Below are 17,739 nucleotides of genomic sequence, written 5' to 3' on the forward strand. Positions count from 1 at the left end.
AGTTCCGAGTCGGAGCTAGAGTTTTCTTTCTCAACTTTGACCGCATCAAAAAAATTGAAATCACCAAGGCTAATATGACAGATCCTGATGCCAACAGAACAATCATGACTATCCTTTTTGTCCCTGATTCATGTTGAAATGTACTTGTACAAGGTTGGCGCCAAGGAGCACCACACAATGCTTCATTTGAGAGAAAAGATAGGTTCGTGAAATTTGTGAATGGTCCTCCATGAGGAATCGGTCCTCTCAATCTGTTGTAAGACACATTAAAGTATTGGAGATCTGATAGTACCTGTAATGAGTTGGGAATTTCACCTTCCAGATTGTTAAAAGATAGATCCAAATGCCGTAATTGCAGCATATTCTTCAAGGAATCTGTATCAATCCTTGTAGCTTGTTATGTTCCAAGGCGAGTTCTTGCAAATCCTGTAGTGTTCCAACAGTGCTAGGTATCCCACCCAAGTATTGATTATTTGAAAGGTTCAAATAGACTAATGCCTTCAAGTTTCCAATTTCCGCAGGCAAAGAACCTGTCAAACAATTTTCAGACATGTCCAGCCCCAAAATATCTCTAAGGCTCCAAAAGCTTGTCGGTATCACAGAACTTAAATTGTTAGAATTGAGATAAACATATCTGAGTGTTGTAACATTTCCTAAACCAGAAGGCACCACACCAGAAAGCTTATTATTTGCCAGATATAATCCTTCTAAGTTCAACAAATAACAAAGCTCACTTGGAATAGCTCCTTGTATCTGGTTGTCAGTTAGATCTATCATCTGAAGCTTCAACAACCATTTGATTGTAGTTGGAATTACTCCTGTCAAGCTATTGGTTGCAAAGTTCAGCCCTATCAAGTTGCTCAAATTACCAATCGAACTTGGAATTTCACTTCTGATTCCACAACGAGTGGCATCAATGAATTCGAGTGAGCTAGAAAGATTTCCAATAGACTTTGGGAGGAAGCCATTAAGAGGATTCTCATTTATCCACAACCTTCTTAAATGTTTGCAGTTTGATAGGGATATGATGAAGCTCAACTCTGTGGATAGCGAGTCCTCAGAAAAATCATTTTGCGATATAACAAACTGTTCCAGTAATCTCAAGTTTCCAAGAGAACGAGGAATTGCACCAGTAAAATGGTTCACACCAAGGTCTAGCATTCTGAGCCTAGAAGCATTTGAGATAGATGTTAGTATAGTTCCAGTCAATTCATTTCCCCCAAGGTAGAGTCCCTCAAGATTGGGTAAGAAAGCACCTATAGTTGATGGAAGCTTGCCTAACAAATCATTCTCTGCGAGAGAAATAAGTCGTGTAGTTGAACTATTGAAAAGTTTCAATGGGATGGGACCTCTTAACCTATTCGACTCCAAGATTAGTAGTTCCAACTTGCTAAGATTACCAATCTCTTGAGGTATTATACCTGACAAATCAAATTGGTAAAAAAAAAAAAAATTTGAAGATTGCTTGTTGTCCTACTTTTAGAATAGATAATGAGAAGTTATATTTTTGTATTTACACCTATTAAAAAATATTCTTTATTGTATCTCTGTATAGTCTAATCAATATGAATATTTGATTTCAAGCATGTATACATTAATACAAATACCATTAGCATTACTAGTGATAAAGGGCACACTCAGCTTACGTGCAATTTAAAAAAAAAATCACTTTTTATACAAAAGAAATTGGTATAAAATTTTAATAAGTGAAAAACTTTGATCTTTTAAAAGCTTTTTTAATATTATTATAATGTTTGTGGTTGGTTATTGGTGAAAGTTAGTTGTGCTATTGGTTGATAATACATAGGCAACATGTTAATCAGCTAATAAAAGTATAATTAAGTGATGTGATGATAATGTCGAAAAATTAGAAGTGACAAATATGATCTAATTAAATTTCACCTATATGCACTTCGGTTATTATGTCATCAATTCATTCACATTAATTTGGTCTAATACCATTACAAATGCATTTTTTAAAATTTCTTTATGTTATATCCGCAAATATGATAAACAATCATGCAAAAACATATCATTTCTCCCACGAATATTCCATCTCAACTAATTAATTAACCATTCATTTACTCCTTTATAATTATTAATTTAATAATTAATAATCATTTCTCCTAGGATTGGTTTAATTAATTGTACATATTAATTTATGATCATTTTCCTCCTACCCGTGATTGGTTTAATTGTTCTCCTCAACTGCTTCAACCACTAACAAGTTGCTTATTTAATCCCTATATTTTCAGACTTGAATCAGGTATCGACTCGGTCAAACTTAAGAGTCAATGAGTTCGATCAGATTCGATTAGGGGTTGAACCAGATGATATCATAAATAAAAATTATTTAAAAATTAAAATATTGTACATAAAATATCTAAGAGCATGTTAATATTAATAAAAGTATATTCATATATATTTGATATTTCAAAAGTATTTAACAAGAAAATACAAGAAAATTAGAACAATCAAATAGCAATTTATATTATTCAATGAACATTAACAAATTTAGAATTAAAATTATAGACTTGATTGAAAAATAACACCAAACTTTAGAATAATATTTATAAAGTACAAAATATTTGAGGTATATTAATAGTTTTTAACAATCTGAAGGTCAAAACATAATATTAAAAATGCTTTGACCCCACATTACACTTTCCCATTTCATCCTCTACTCCTGACGCATTGCATAGAGCACAGCTACCAGAGTTTCATCATCCTCTTTCTTTGCAATTCTGCAACTCCTTTCTTCTTCTTCTTCTTCTTTTAATTTTATTTTCATTCTTATTTTATTAATTTTTATTCTCAATCTTATGAAATATCAAGCTTATATCTTTTCTTCAAACCTTTCTCTTCTTCACTCCCTTTTTTGCATTTTTGGATCTTTTTTTCTTTTGAATACAAATCTTAGATCTTGTTTAAAAAAAAATGCTAAAACATTGATTTTTGATGCTTGAATTGAAGTGAAAGAGGAGAGAGCTCACAAGGATTTGGAGTTAAAGGTACGGAAGGAAAAAAATTCAACAAAAAGGAAAATAAAAAAAACCCAATTTTTACCGATTCTTCTGGTTTTGACCAAGTCTCTAATAACTCGAGCTTTTAAGATAATTCAGATCGGATACTTGGCTGATTTTCGATTCAATCAATTGGACCGATCGATCCGATCTAAGTTTAAAAACATGCCTTAATTCCCCAACTCTGCCCACCATAACAAAAGTTCCACATTTTCAGCTCTCAATCATTTTTATGTCCACTCAATCTGTGCCCCACAACCTTGTCACAACAATACCTCGTTATTCTCAACTTGTACTGAGCCTTACGTCTTTCAGTAAAATTTACAGTAATCCAAACCGCTTTGACGTCAATTATTGTATTCGTGTCTTTCATATACTTGATCCGTACTCATGGGTACTAACTGCTATCCCATTTTGTAGAATTTTTGCCTAGGAAAGTAGTAGCCAAAGCATGACAACATGGCAAAACTTTTGTATCTCACATATCTGAAGTCAAGTAGCTGAATTTAATGAAAGAGGAAGCATCTCAACAAATTCAGGGGCAAAGACAAGAAAGCAAGTGGTATAATTCATTGACAATGTTGGAAATGACAAAACATTTTGAGACTGTTTCAAACGAAATAACATGACATTGTCAACAGAGGCATAGAATTATACAATTTCCTCTCTCCAAGCATTCACTCTTTCTATCTCTTTGTACCCTCTCTCTAAGTGCTTCCTCGTCTTCCTATTTCCCATTGTATCATTTGTTAGGCCCCTATCAATATCTCAAAAATGTGGCAAGCCACTTTTAAGTGGCTTCCAGACGAGCGCACTCGTTTGGATCGGTAGGTGATTCACTCTTCGATTTTTACTTAATCTTTTCAGGTCTCCCTTTCCTGTAGTATAGAATAGATATAGATCTATCATAGCGAAAAAAAAATCAGTATCTCTATATTTGAAGTGCAATCAATTGGAATTTGAAATTGAGTTATAGATGTAGGCTGTAGCATATTGAGATCAAGCTGATCAAAATCGTTTTAGCTCATGCAGTGCACTGGTATGACTGACCAATTGACGTATGAGAAAGAGTCCAATTTGATTTGTATTTGAACTCGCTTGACTTCAAGTTCAAATTCAAGTTTGAGAAAAGTATGCTAATGATGGAATAATGAAATAGATCTCATGTCAAAATGTATCTAGTTTTTTACCTGTAATATTAGCACGCTCCATGCTTAGTATCTCCAAATTATAGAGATTGCCAATGATTTTTGGAATTTCACCTGCCAAAAATCACGGCATGATGATAAATATAATTAACAGTATGGCATAATTATATGTATAATATATATATGTATGTATATATATTTAGGAATTCTAAGGATCTTCAGTCAAGTTTCAAACAGTATCACGTAAATCTCCCGTATATATTGGCAAAATGACGATTACATACACCCCCAAAAATTGAAGGTCATTTTGGTGGCAATCTTTATGCATATGTCAATGGATTTTTAAATGTGTGCATAAATTAGAAATAAAATTGATATAAAATCTAAATATGCATATCGAAATTAATATTTTTTACATTTTCTTTCGTAGACGGTAAAGCCATGAAGTTTCAAATGTCTGAAAATGGTAAGGGGAAATTACACAAAAACCCCCACGTGGCTTGAAAATATACTTTTAACATCCTTATGCTTTGGATTCAAAGGCAAGAGAGATGGAATCCATCAAAACCAATGGTTTTGTACAAAAAGACAACTCTACCCATTAATATACATAGTGTTAATTCGTTCTTCGTTCACAAATTTATTTGTTACATCAAACAAAATTGTGTGTATGGCATAGTCATTAATCCCGGCCTAGACATCAACCTGACAAGGCCATTGGTATAACAGGTTAGCGACTTAACTATAGATTTACTGACCCAGTCGGTGTTTCTAAAATATTGTACAATAAAATATTTTAATTACTAAAAACATTATAATTATTAAATTACTAGTTGAACAGGCCAGCATTTTAGATTTTACCAATCGAATTGACGAATTATTGACTAGTTAACGATTTCCTTCCTCGTTCAGTCCAACTACTAATCCAAGATCACTAAGTTGACCAATTGAACTATCGAGTTAGGTGAGGTTAGGTTTAGTAACTCTGTTCTTTTATTTTCTAACTTTTATCTTTATTTTGTTGAAAACAAAAACTTCTTTATTCAGTTGAAGTTTGCACCAATACTCAAGTAGTTAGCGATTATCAGCAATAGTGTATGTGATGTAAATTTTTCATGCTCTTATGAGTTTAGTCTCAAAATCCTCTAAAACCCAATGAGAATTTTCTCATTGGGTTACGAAGGATTTTGAACAATTTTCAAGGATTTTCAGTCTTAATCTGCACTCTACACAATAAAATTAAACCAGTTAGTCATGGACGACAATTGCCGGCTATAATTAGTTACTTTAGTAATGTTGTTGCAAATTTTGATTGATTAAGGAAGAATATTTTTCATTTTACATCTTTTGACAAAATAAAGATGAAAAAGTTGAAAATAAAAACATCGAAACATTGCAAACTAACAATTCAGTTTGAAATAAATAAAGATAACACACAGAATGGGGCCAAAACTGGAAATACTTTCAAGTAAGAAACATAATTAAGAAAAAGGATGAATTTACGTTATGTATGTTAATAGAGTTGTCTTCTTGCACAAGACTGTTAGTTTGTATGCATTTCATCATCTTTGCTAGAGGTGTCAAAGTGGGTGATTTGGGCTGGTTTGAAAGGGTTGAAATAGGTAATGGGTAATGCGTATATGTGAATCAACCCATTTATACCTCTTTAATTAGATGGGTATAAATGGGTAAGTTAAAAAATGAGTTGAGTAACCCAATTACCCATTTGTAACCTATTTATTTTACCTTTTTGTAAACTTATTTAAATTCATTTTTGCAAACTAAATTATCAATTTATTTCACCCTTTACACCCATCATTAGTTTTAAATATTTATTTGTAATGCTCAATAAGCCTAATTACCAATTTTTTCCCATCCATGTTCTATATCGTAAAATTGCATACTATTTAATAATTGAACAATAAGAATATAAAAATTTGAACTAAGTACTATGAAAGTTAACATAAAAACTTTATCAAAAAATTTTGAACCCCTAGCATTTTTTTGGTCTGTAAATTTAAAATTTCATTTTGGAAAGATAGGAAAGGAGGCTAAAACTTATCATACATTGGTAATGTTGAAAAATAAGCAAGTTAACAAACAACGAGAAAATAAAATGATAAGATAAACCAACAAATAATAATAATAAATTAAACAAACGTAGTTAACATCATGACAAAATGAAAAATCTGGAAAAAAAATTAAGTAGGATATCTATCTGTGTAAAAGATGTATCAAATATTTGTTAAGGCTGAAAAATAAAACATTCTACTGTATACAAAGTTTCAGCAATATTAATGCATGAAAGTCTCCAACAATGAATTCATTAATCAAACACAAGTCTCAAATTTCTTCTAAATGGGTGGGAGAAGAATGGAGGTTTGGAGAAGACAATTTTAAATGGGTTAATTGGGTTTGATGGGTTATCGAATTATACCCATTTTAAAAAACTTAATATACCCATATCCAATTATTTATGAGTGGGTATGCATAAATTTAGTTAAATGGGTTTGATTGTCATCTATAATCGTAGCTTTCAATCTAAATTGCAAAGGGTTTAGCTGTGTATTTCTAAACCGCATGGCAGTTAGAGGTTAGAGTACCACACCCCATGGGGTTCTTGAGTAATGTCTCCAATTTTTAACTATTATTACCTATGTGAAAACATCCCCATATAATCCTTGATGAACAAATATGCAAAAAAGAAGGAATCATTGCTTATATACAGTCTACCTAAACATTAAGTTTCAACTTAATCTATTTAAACATTAAGTTTAAGTGTTTCTCCACACATACGCATCTAAACTCACAACCCTACAAGCATTTAAATCTGCGGTCAATTGGTGCTCGAAATACACAAGAATTTTTCAAAACAAAGTGAACTTGGCAGCTTACCTGTCAGGTCGTTCCCACCCAAATATAATTGTGTAAGCGTGGTTAGATTCCAAATTTCCTTTGGTATATATCCTCGGAATTTGTTGTAAGACAAGGATAAAACTTGGAGGTTTGAACATTCTCCGATGCCTGATGGAATTTCACCTTCCAAGTTATTAAGTGATAAGTAAAGCCCTTTAAGTTGTGGGAGATAATTGCAGATATGTGCTTGGAGGGAACCCGATAAGCTATTATTGGTAAAACCAATAACTTGCAATGAGGAGAGGTTAAACAGAGCCAGTGGCAGAGGGCCTACAAGTTGGTTAAATTGAATTTCCAAAAATTTCAATTTCGGTAGAGCCCTGAATTCTTCTGAAAGATTTCCAGTAAAAAAGTTGAAACCCAAACTGATGGTCTCTAACTTTGTGAAATTAGAGAGCCTGCCTGATAATGAACCTGAAAATCCGTTATCTCGGAAGGATAAGTATCGGAGTGCACTCAAACATCCCAACCATGATGGAAATTCCCCTTCAAAGGCATTACCTTTCAAGTTGATGTACTTCAATCGGCGCAGACGAGATAGCCCGGTTGGAAGGTGTCCATGAAAGCTGTGACTAGGAAAGAAAGATTTCCCAGTTCTGGAGGTATGGTTCCTACAATTCCCATGTAAGAAAAGTTGGCGAGTGTTACAAGTGATTCCAATCCAGTTGCAAACAGAGGAAGAAGTGGACCAGTTGGTAGAGATAATCCTTCGGGGATCGAAAATGGCGGCTTTGAAGGCAAGAAGAGCATTCAGATCACTAGCACTGTTGTTATGGTTGTTGGCTACAATTATGCTAGCTGAGCTAGTTGTGACAAAATGCAACAGTACCAAGGCTCCAGCGAAAAGAAAATAAGTTCTCTGCATTGCTTATAGAGGCAAATAAAACTTGAGCAATGCAAAACAAAAGGTAAATAAAACACGAGCATAAATTGTGACATTGGACAGGACTTATATAGGCATATACTTGGGGTTGAGTTAAAATTTTTCCACAACGTATCGTAGTTGTGTTTCCTTTGTTAAACTGGATTGTGTTTACACACGTGAATTAGTAAATTTCTGTTACCCATTGTCCATGAGGAAGTGATATATTACCACATTGTGGTAAATCACATTGTAGAAATAAGTGTGTGGCAAAAAAAAAGAAAAAAAGAAAATACTCATCCACAAATGTGGTATACCACATGGTTGATGATTCCGTTAGACGTTGATAAATTGAAGTTCCTCATCTGTTCACCAAGTTTCCATTCCGATATATGTTTGCTACTTTATTGTTTTCTTCTATCAGATTGCTACATATTACCCTAGCACAACAGAAAATAACTTATAGGAAATCTATTGCTCAATTTGGTGAATCTATTGCGTGGGGAAGCTTTGTACCTCAACTTGGTGAATCTATTACCCTAGCACAGCCCTTTTTTATTTTCATTTTTTGTGCTTATCTCTATCGCTCTCTTATCTCCAAATCCACTTTATCCGCATAACAATTATCCATTATGCTTGAATTAAGAAAATCTGGCTAAAATATGTAGCATGGAAAGTTGGTATTTCGATTCACAAAATTTTTTTGTCAATAATTTTAAGTTGAATTTTTCTGTTACTATTATATCAAAATATTAGGTAATAACTCAATGTCAAAGGGAGAAATAAATAAGGTAGAGAAAGTGATTATTGAGGCATTAGTCAAGAATCTCTGATATCAGTTATTGTAGTCCCAGGGTAGAGTGATATCTGTTTCTAAACTTGCCCTCAAAAATTTAAAATTCAAATTTGAATATAACTTGACATACAACTAAAAATAGGGACAATATTGAAAAAAGTGATAAAAAACAACCTTAATTTTATTAAGATGACAAATATTTTGAAATATCCTAAAATGAAAAACACAACATTAAAAAAAAAAAGAATTCCCTCATTTATTCACCAAGTTTCTATGAGGAAGTCTCTTTGCTACCAAGTTCAGGATTTGATTCCTAAATTTGGCAGTTTGGGATTTGGAAGGAAATAAGGAGGGGTGGGAAGGTTAAACCAAAATCTTTGTTCTTGCCATTTTAGTGTATTTTCTCCTAGTCTATTGGTGATAATTAATTTATCATCATGTCCTATGTTTAGTAACATTCTCAATTTTAACTTTACTTTCTTAAAAAAATTGATTCTTGGTCCTCGATGGGCGACTAGATTTTGTCGGACTAGCTTTTTTATGTATTGTCCCGCTTTCGAGTAATTGATAACACAAGCAATTCCTGTGCTTTAGCATTCTATGTGGCAAAATTGAATTTTGGGTATAACATAATGTTCCAAGAATGATGAAAGGATACTACTCCAAGCTAAAATTATTAAGTGTCTGAAAATTTTAAGGGTAAAGGAAGTGAAGATGCAGATAAGTGTCCTAATCCTCTATGGGCCTGTATTAGTCTAAGGCATTCATTGTGTGGAAACACAAGTTTCGGTCAAGAACCACCCCAGTCTAAGTCCTTAGGCTCCAGAGTCGAGAATTGAAGCTATTCACTCATTTCCATGTATTTGCTTCCAACCAACCAAGATGAATGCAAGTCCAACAAAAGAAGCTAATAGTGCAGTCTTTCTACATGAAAGGATGGCAGTTGACTGGAAAGTTTTGTATGAATCTAGTCTATGGTATAAGTGGGTTAATTATGTTAACTTTTGGTTAAGATAACCAAATGAACCTGTCGGTTGACCAAATTGCAGGGATGGTGTTCAAACCAAACTCATGAAATGAAATAAAGTGAAAAATACAGTTTTAATCCTCAATATTTGGCATGTGTGCCAAACTGACCCAAAGTTTCAATTAAAACAAATTTGGTCCCCAAATATGCTATTAACAAACTTTTCTCAGTTTTTAAATTTTCCTTATACTCTGACTACTAAGGTGAAATGTCCTCAATATATATTTTTTTGTTGTGGGGGGGGGGGGGGGGGGAACCAATCTCAATTAGATGTGGCTAATTAACCTACAATTGGGAGTAAACATATATAGCTCCATGTTTACTAACTTTATGCGAAACATTCGACAACTTTCCATCCTCATCTAAAATATTTAAAAATAAATAAATATATATGAAAGAGCCAATGCTCTGAGATTATCAGGATGATTAGTTTTTATGATACTATACTAAAAAAATGGGAACACTATGTTCTTAAATAATGAATTTCTTTCAATACTCGAGTAAATTTTACTTTATCAAGATAAAGGATCCTTCTGGTCTTTTGACTTATACTTGGTTAGATGGGAGAGAGTTCCACTTAAAGCCAAATATGCACATAGTGCTAAACCTAGATGTCTAGTTTTTATGTTACCCGAGTAAGTATCCTTTAAGCAAAATGGGAGAGAACTATTGACTTCGAAGTCTGAAGCATTATTCCTACGGTAGTGCCCTATGGCCATATCTTTTTCCCCACGGTCTGGAGTCAAAATTGGACTTAGCACCTTTCTCAGTACCTTCTCGTCAGTTAGTCTTAGAAAGGAATTCAACCCAAGCAACCAACTAACTTGGTTTAATTCGTACAGGGTATTCATCAGCTAAGATCACAATTAATTGAAATGCAATAATTCTTGGATTAAATAATTAATCATAGGCTATTCAAGATATTCCACTGTGATGGCGCCAAAGTCTTTCATTTCGACAAAAGACTTCAACAGTGATACTGAGGACTTAAAAACGCCGAATATGAAGTCCATAACATGACCTGAGCGAAGTTTATGATAAATGCATTCAGGTTAATTAGACTACACCAAAGCCATTTTCATTATGTTTATTTCTATTTTAGATTTAGAAGATGAGTGAAGGATGAAGCAACGAAAGAAGGTGGATAAAGAGAATCAAATTCTACCTAAGACTGGAAAAATGTACTGTCAAAGAATTAATAAGTGGATAATGAACCAATTGTTAAATTCAAAGCTAGGGATTGACATTATTAGAATAATTGTTGTGACACTTTTTATAGTTTGATGTATGTGAAATAAAATGGTGGTTGGAATGATAAAAAGGTAATTAAAAAATGTATTTGTGATTCAAGTAAAAATATTGTTTCCAAATAATAAAGCATCAGCCATATTAATTTGCGTGAATACACATCCATGTTAGAGGATGATAGTGAGCCGCCAGGCGGAATTATGCATGGTCTGGTTGCGGGTGAAACGGGTGGTATTTGAGATGGATGGGGATAGTGCTGCAGGCCCTGATGGCTTCACAGGTCAGTTCTTTACTTTCGCTTGGGATGTTATTGCACAGGATGTTTATAATGCTGTATTGAGTTTCTTTTGTGGGGCGGAGCTGCCTCGTTTCGTAACTTCTACATCCATTGTTTTAATTCCCAAAGTGCCAAGCCCCCAGGACTTTTCTAAGTATAGGCCAATTAGTTTGTGCAATTTTTTCAACAAGGTTCTCTCTCGAATTTTGGCGGATAGGCTAGCAAGTATTTTGCCCAAGATTGTGTCTCCGCAACAGACGGGATTTGTCAAAGGCAGGAACATAACAGAGAATTATCTCCTGGCGCAGGAGCTTATGTCAGGGATTAGGAAAAAGGCTAAGGGGGGAAATGTAGCGCTAAAACTTGACATGGCAAAGGCGTATGATCGTGTATCGTGGATATTCATTGTCCGAGTATTGCGTAAATTTGGGTTTGGTGAGAGGCTTATTGACATGGTTTGGAGATTATTGTCGAATGTTTGGTTCTCCATCATCATTAATGGGGCTTCTCATGGTTTTTTCAAGTCGGGCCATGGGATCCGTCAGGGAGATCCGTTGTCTCCAGCCTTATTTGTCATTGGCGCGGAGGTGTTATCCCGGGGGCTCAATAGTCTTGCTGCACAGTCGGGTTTCTTAGGTTTCACGGTTCCCAGGGGTTGTCCGTCGGTCACCCACTTGGCTTTTGCGGATGATGTGCTCATTTTTGCTAATGGTTCCTCTAGCTCTTTGAAGGAGATTATGCGGGTCTTGGACATGTATCAACTGGCCTCGGGGCAGTTGGTGAGTGCTCAGAAGAGTGGGTACTTAGTCCACCCGTCGGTGTCGCCCGCCCGGCGGAGGGTAATTGAGCGGATTACCGGCTTCTCTAGGCAGCATTTCCCGGTCCGGTACCTGGGTTTCCCGTTATACATTGGCAGGTGCAAATCCTTGTACTTTGGGGAGGTGTGTCATGCTATCTCGGCAAGGATTCTGTCTTGGCGGTCTAAACTTTTGTCGCCTGGAGGCAGGTTAGTGCTAATCAAGCATGTTCTTTCGTCCCTTCCAACTCATCTTTTGTCTGCTGCAGTTATTCCAGTGGCGACATTCAAGAGTATTGAGCGTCTCTGTGCAAATTTCTTGTGGGGGTCTTCGACCGAGCAGACTAAGCATCATTGGATTCGGTGGTCTCATCTTTGTTACCCGGTGATGGAAGGTGGCGCGGGTTTCCGGCGGGTTCGCGATGTATACAATGCCTTTTCGTGTAAGCTTTGGTGGGGTTTGCGCACAGGGTCATCTCTATGGGCAACCTTCATGCGGGCAAAGTATTGTAATGGGCTCCATCCTTGTCAGGTGGTTAGTTCGCGGGCTGCCTCACCCACTTGGAGGCGCATGATCAATGTGAGCCGCCAGGCGGAATTATGCATGGTCTGGTTGCTTAATGATGGGTCTTGTGATTTTTGGTATGATAATTGGTTGGGGAGTGGGCCTCTTTTTCTTCGAGCCTTGGTGGTTCCAGGCCTTTCGTTCTCCAATGTATTGGTCAATGGTACCTGGGATAATTGTCGGTTGTCACAGATTCTGCCGCCATCCATTGTGGAAGAGGTGATGCAGACACCGGCACTGAGTGGACGGGGGACAGATCAAGTGATCTGGAGGTCGACGCAGTCAGGGCTCTTCACTTTGGCGGCAGCATTCCAGGAGGTCCGCCAGGGTCGCAACAGGTCACTAGTGTTCTCTCGCATATGGCATCCTCGGATACCTTTGAGAGTGTCCTTGTTCATGGTGCGTTTGGTCATGAGGCGGCTGCCTTTGGATGACGTCTTGAGGGAGATGGGTTTTCAGTTGGCATCAAAGTGCTGTTGTTGTGCGGTTGCTAATGGAGAGACAATGGAGCATGTGTTTTCTGCGGGAGAGTGGGCAATGGAGGTTTGGGGGTTCTTTCAGAACATATGCGGTATTCGTAGGTCGCACGACAGTCTCCGAGCACATTTATTTGAGTGGTGGATGTTTCCTACTCCAAGGGCCCAGCAGAGATTCGTTTTTGACATTGTTCCAGTTTTTATCTGTTGGAACATTTGGAAGGCAAGGTGTAGAGCGGTTGTTGAGGGGGTTAGAGTACATGTAAAGGAGCTGTGTGAAGCGGTATTCCAGGATGTCAAATTTGCATTTGAGGCTCAGTTTAGTTTAGCCGTCCATGGGAGTGATTTCTCGCTGTTTTACGGAAGGGTAGCTCAATTGACTGCGCGGTATGAGTTTACAGTTGTTCGATGGAGGGCAGGGGGTCAAGCAGATATGGTGCTCAACACGGATGGGTGTTCTAAGGGAAACCCGGGTGTGAGTGGTGGAGGTGGCTTACTTAGAGACTCCGCTGGGCAGTTATTGGTTGCATTCTCGGCGTACCTGGGGGAGGCTACTAGTCTTCATGCTGAAGTGTTGGCCATGCTCAAGGGTGTTCAAGTGTGTTTAGGTAAGGGGCTTCTTCCCAGGATAGTGCAATCGGATTCGAAGTTGTTAGTTGACATACTCCAGCGGCGATGCCTTTGTCCTTGGTCTGTTAGGAGAGAGGTGGAGCAAATCTGGCACCTGGTGGAGGGGGTTCAATTTGAGCATTGTTACAGAGAGGCGAATAAGGTAGCTGATATTTTATCCAATGTAGGGGTCTCTCATCCACAAGAGCAGCTTCGAGTTTACTCTGCTGAGCGGACTCTTCCCTCGGTGGCCCAGGGCGAGTGTCGTTTAAATAGACTAGGGGTGCCTTCGATTAGGCGTGTTAGGGTAGGTCGTGCGTAGGCTGTTGGCCGTTATTCCATGTAATTGTCTTTCTGGTTGAATAAAAGGTATTATCTTAAAAAAAAAAAAAAATTTATGCCCTAATTACTCATTTTGTCAGATATTAGTCTTCAAATAAGACATAATGTAATGCCTGTGGGTATAGTAGTAATTTCACACCACGTGATGTAAGTAATTGGACCCAAATTGCTACCAGGGAAGGTCAGTGTAACTTTGCAAACCTTAGAGGAAACCGGTGTATTAATAAAAAATCTCATAGGGATACGAACGCATAATGCCGTATATGCATTTCGATGTGTGCAGGACTCAAATTTGTTTTGGCCTAATGCTGCGTTCGGTACTCGGTGGGTGGGTATAACTCCGGAAGTGGAAAGCTGTTCCACCACCTTGCTTAGTGGTTCATGGTCTATGGTTATGCTTTTCTTTTTCGTTTCTTTTTCTAATATTAGTTAAAAATGATGAATTGATTTTTCTAAGTAGTATTTTTGTTGTTGCCTCTTTGGGGGATTGGTAGCTTGGCAAATAAGTAAATGCAATCTCGCAGTATTTAAATGCTGATCTGATTGAATCAACGAAACAATCTACTTAAAGATTTGGCAGAAAAAAAAAATGAAAGGTTGATTGAGAATATTTATCCGTTTGACAATTTAGAAATCACGCATATTAATATACAGTCACATAAGAGTGTGGGTTGAGCTTAACACATTCGTCACTAATGGCCACATAAATATAAAGAAGGCACTAACTTGAGCTAACTCTTTAACTCTTTCTGTGGGAATTAAACCGTCCAATATCCCCTAGCATGAGTGATGAACTCCATAATGACTTGGCCTAAGCAACTTCTTGGCTAAGCTCCCAGATGTAAAAGTTTACATTTCAAGTTGCACTAGTAGAAGATCCGTAGTCTTCTTGGCTCCTGCATACTTCTTTATCTCCAATCTTCATGCTCTGGTGAAGTTTCCTGCATTTTTTTTCCCAAAAGGCAAGGGTTAAAGATTGAGATGGCAAGTTTCCTTGAAACTAGTTAAGGTTAAAGTTGAAATAAGAGGACATCATTAAGATTCCCAAGTTACTGGTTCACTTAGCACAGTAACTGGTGCATGTACAAAATGGCTCTCTACTTTATAATAGTTTTCTTTAGCAGCTGAAAGATAAGACCTGACATGCAGTCACTTTTAGGGAGTTTTTGTACATTTGATGCATTATCAAACGTTCGTAATTTTAACTCTAAAGCAATTCATCCGTGTAATTATCCAGGAATTGTATGTCAAATGTTCATGCCAAGTTTAATTTGGTTCACTTTTTGGTGATGGATCACATTCGGTTCTATATTCTGCTTCAGCTAAAGAGGCATCAACTTATAGCTAGTTTTCTGGCAATCCAAATTCATTAACCTTGGTAAATTTACTCTTCATTTTTGTTAGAGATTTCTTGTAAGTTAGAAGCATTGGATGCATTATTAGAAGTTTAGCCAATTTGTAGTCATGGCCTTCCCCTTGGGATTGCCCCAACTTAGTACCTTAAGGTTCATATTTGGCACATGTTGCCTCTCAAGCTTATTTTTTGTGAGTATAGAACCACATTGACGAGTTTTAACTGATACTTGTGGTTGGAATTTGGAATCAAGTTTATTGTATTTCAATGTGCAAGTTATCTATCGGATGTGCGCCTGTCAAGAATAAATTAATTGATTCTCAGTTTACAGTTCAAAAAGTTGAGTGACTAGAACAATTTAGGCAAGGCCCAATTATTGGGGCAAGAACACAACTACTTTCTTGAAATTGTGAAGCCAAAAAAAAAAAAAGTGGGTATTCAAGTCATCAAATCCTGAACAGATTTGAGGTTGAATTTTCTTGTTTATTAATTTTTGTGTTGCCGAATCAATACTCTTGTCCTTAACCAACTCAAAAGTTTGACCCAATTAAGAAATCAGGCATGCATATCTAAATAATGGCTCTGACAAGAATCAAGGCAATATTCCCACATTCCCTCTACTTTTAGCTGCAATTGGTTACAATAATCAGAAAAAAAAAAAGACAGTCTCAAAATGGATGCAGCGGGTATGAAAATGAAGACCTTGAGACCGGTGGGAAGTCTACTTGAAGTGTGCTGAATGTTCTCTTTTCTCACATATCCACTATATTTTCTTTATGTGTATTATTCTTCCAGTGTTCATACAAATCTAGGACAAATCATATTAAGGCTAAAAGCATGTATATTCCTTAACAAATCTAAGTAGTAAGTATCAAGTGTATTATGATCTCCAAAGTGGGGGACATGAATCAATCAGTTCGAAATGGTGATCCAAACATGACAATTGACAAATTAGGCCCAAAAAAGAAAAAATAAAATAAAATAAAAGCGATTTTTTGGAGGGTACATTTAAGTGGAGCTTGAACTTGATGCCTCATTGACGTGGAGACGACTTCATCCTATTGAGTTAAAGCTGATTGGTAAGTGAAAACTCATATACCGCTTTTGATGTTATTAGTGGTCATTTTTACCTAGATGTGACAATTTCAATCAATTTCTTCCTTTACATGAAGGGAAAACTAGTATTGGATTCTCTAAATAATAAAGGTAGGGTGGAGAGACTTCAAGAATTAAACTTAGGATGTATTTGATAAAATTGAAATTTAAAATCTAAACTCTGAATCTGAAATATGAATCAGTTAAGTGGTTGAATTGTTAATTATTGAAATCTAAATATTTGAGCATATTTTGTATTAAATAATAAGTGAACAGTTTATTACTTATTTCGTCTTTACACTTTGCCTTCAATTAAAGAATATGTTACGTTTAATCACTCGAAACGCCTAAAAGTACAAGTGCTTACTTAAGAAATTCAACAGTGGCAGTATTCAATTGAATGGACATAGCTATAGCTATATATGCCAAAAAATTGTAAAATTTGTGCTGCTTCAAAGTAGACTTGAAGTGCTAACAATCATTAGAATACACATCTCAAAGATTTGGATCACACACTAGTTTAAATTCAACAAAAAATTAGTACACTTTGCAGCTTCCATGTTGTGTAGGTTAGGAATTTCAGCCAATGCAGTCCTTAGTTAAACACACATAACTCAAGTTATATGTATCGAATCACTACAAAATTGGTAACATTAGAAACTAAACTCAGACAACTAAATATCTTTAGAGGAATCATTTAGCGATTCCATCAGTAGGGGGCCTTAAGTTGGACCATAATTTAGTGCAGTTTTTAGTCCTTAACTATGCAGCTTCTGATTTTTTTACCAATCATCTGGTATTAATAGGCAACAAACCGAAGATGAAATTTTATACCATTAGAAAGGTTTTTGAATTTAGTTTTAAATGCAATTAATGGAACTCAATTTTGACTTTTCTATACCAAGTGATGCCTAATTTTCCAAAGCTGCGCAGAGGTGACTGTTAGTAGCAAAACTGATTTAGAACTCCCAGTGTTCTTGGTTATTAACACAAAATTCTTCCAATTTCTTGTATATATCCATATCAATTTGCACTTTGGCACTCAAATTTATACCAGACTTATAAAATAACCCCTTACTTATACATAATATTCAATTGGCTAGAAAGCTTTTGGATAATTGGGGTTTGGGCATTACAGAGGCAGTGATGGCGTTGCTGCTGACTATTCTGAGCGCGGATCACCTTACATGGCCGTCTAACATCCA

General features: G+C 36.1%; 1 protein-coding gene across 1 annotated transcript; it reads right to left on the reverse strand.

Moving 5' to 3' along the window:
* Window positions 1-366: 366 nt before the first annotated feature.
* Window positions 367-7,952, reverse strand: LOC113752476 (LRR receptor-like serine/threonine-protein kinase GSO2). Its single transcript, XM_027296587.1, has 3 exons — window positions 7,067-7,952; window positions 4,214-4,285; window positions 367-1,292 (listed from the first exon to the last, which is right to left on the reverse strand). Exons 1-3 carry the CDS (start codon window positions 7,950-7,952, stop codon window positions 367-369), a joined length of 1,884 nt encoding a protein of 627 aa, XP_027152388.1.
* Window positions 7,953-17,739: the final 9,787 nt, after the last annotated feature.

Source organism: Coffea eugenioides, chromosome 11 (genome assembly GCF_003713205.1).
Source record: "Coffea eugenioides isolate CCC68of chromosome 11, Ceug_1.0, whole genome shotgun sequence".
NCBI classification, from domain to species: Eukaryota; Viridiplantae; Streptophyta; class Magnoliopsida; order Gentianales; family Rubiaceae; genus Coffea; species Coffea eugenioides.